Source organism: Chrysochloris asiatica, unplaced genomic scaffold (assembly GCF_000296735.1).
Source record: "Chrysochloris asiatica unplaced genomic scaffold, ChrAsi1.0 scaffold00314, whole genome shotgun sequence".
Taxonomy (NCBI): Eukaryota; Metazoa; Chordata; class Mammalia; order Afrosoricida; family Chrysochloridae; genus Chrysochloris; species Chrysochloris asiatica.
Window position 1 is genome coordinate 330713 of NW_006408832.1, and position 1492 is coordinate 332204.

A 1492-nucleotide genomic window follows, 5' to 3' on the forward strand; every position below is an offset into this window, starting at 1 on the left:
CCCCCCCCCCCCCACTGTCTCCAGGGATCCCTCATACCTGGCCATCTCCCAAGGAGGCAGGAGGGGGTGTGGGCAGCTGGTATAGGCACATCTCACAGACCCAAGGAGGTGGTCAGCACTGAGGTTCAGGGATGTCAGCCCCCAGGGGACGGGACAGGATGGGGTTTCCTTCTCTCCCCATTTCATCTAAAGGAGGACCTGGCTCCCTGGTGGAGTCCTCACTCAGGTCTGGGTGCAGGGGCCCGAGGACGCACACTTGGGGGTGCTGACCCTAGAACTTAAAGTCTGGGTACCATCAGACAAGCAGCATTCACCCAGGGATGGGGTCACCCTGGAGTGGGGTCAAAAACCAAACCCAGTCTTCTGCCACAGATCCTAGCAACCCTGTGTAGGGTTTCAGAGGTTATAAATCTTTTGTAGTTTACAGGAGCAGAAAGCATCTTGGGTTTGAACTGCCGACCTTGTAGTTAGCAGTTCAGTGCTTATCCAACAGCATCACCAGGGCGCCAAGGGTTAGGGGCGGGGCAAGCAGGTGTGGTTGCTCACCTGGAGGGCGGCTGGGGGAAGGAAGACTCAGAGGGTGCCTGGAGCCCTTGGTAACCCCATTGCTCTGGGGGTGGGTAGAAACGGTTCAAGCCAGCACGCCGCCCCCCAGCTCTCACCTACAGCCCCTCTGGGGGCGCTCTGAGGGGCGCTGGACAAGCACGTGGATACTCTCCCCAGCGAGACATCAGGTGAGGGATCTGGAAGACCTCCCTCACCCTCACGCTGGTCCCGTGCAGCCCCCAGCCCCACACTGGTCCTGCCCTGAACGCGGCACACAGAGTGGTCAGCAGAGGGCTCACAGGCCGCAGGTTCCAGAACTTCATGTTGGAGGGGACAGCACTTTCGTCCCCTGAGAGCCTCACCGCAGGCCGGTCCTCTGGGAGCAACAAGACTGTTGGGGGCTGTGGGTGGGGGGCGTCCTCCGGCTGAAAGAGCAGCAGTAGCTGGGGGAGGCGTCCAAGACTCGGCCACTCTAGAACTTTCCCCGGCAGCCGGCCCTCTTTTGAAGCCCACGGGCAAGTGCCGACTGCAGGGGCTCAGTGCTGCTTCCACGGGTTTGAATCCCAGTCATTGCCTGTCGTGCGCACGCAGCCCCCGAGGTACGGCAGGGGAGGAGTCTGTGTTGCTGTGATTTCAGCAGAGCTTCCAGACTCAGACAAGCTAGGAAGAAAGTTCTGGTGATCTACTTCTGAAAATCGATCACAGTGGTCCGATCCAGGGCAACCATGGCATTGTGCAGCTCACAACAACAATAAACTTTAGCTACAACAGCGTGGTTGCTTCCGGAAGCAGATGGCTAAAGCTCCTCCCCACCCCACGTGGCTTCCAAGCGTCAAAGGGCCTGCCCACTAACGTGAGGCAACCAGAGGATTGCTTGGGGTCTCCAGGACATCTCAGGGAAGCTGCCAGGGTCTCGAGGACATCTCAGGGAAGCTGCCAGGGTCTC

At 59.6% G+C, this 1492-nt stretch overlaps 1 protein-coding gene across 1 annotated transcript in view; it reads right to left on the minus strand.

Moving 5' to 3' along the window:
- The window catches only part of ANKMY1 (ankyrin repeat and MYND domain containing 1), a 42197-nt gene that overhangs the window by 1064 nt on the left and 39641 nt on the right, over positions 1-1492 (minus strand). Inside the window, exons 19-20 of the mRNA XM_006875221.1 lie at positions 762-971; positions 547-557 (exon numbers count right to left, since the gene is read on the minus strand). Of these exons, the coding sequence (XP_006875283.1) occupies positions 547-557; positions 762-971 (221 nt within the window). The remainder of the gene's footprint in view (positions 1-546; positions 558-761; positions 972-1492) is intronic.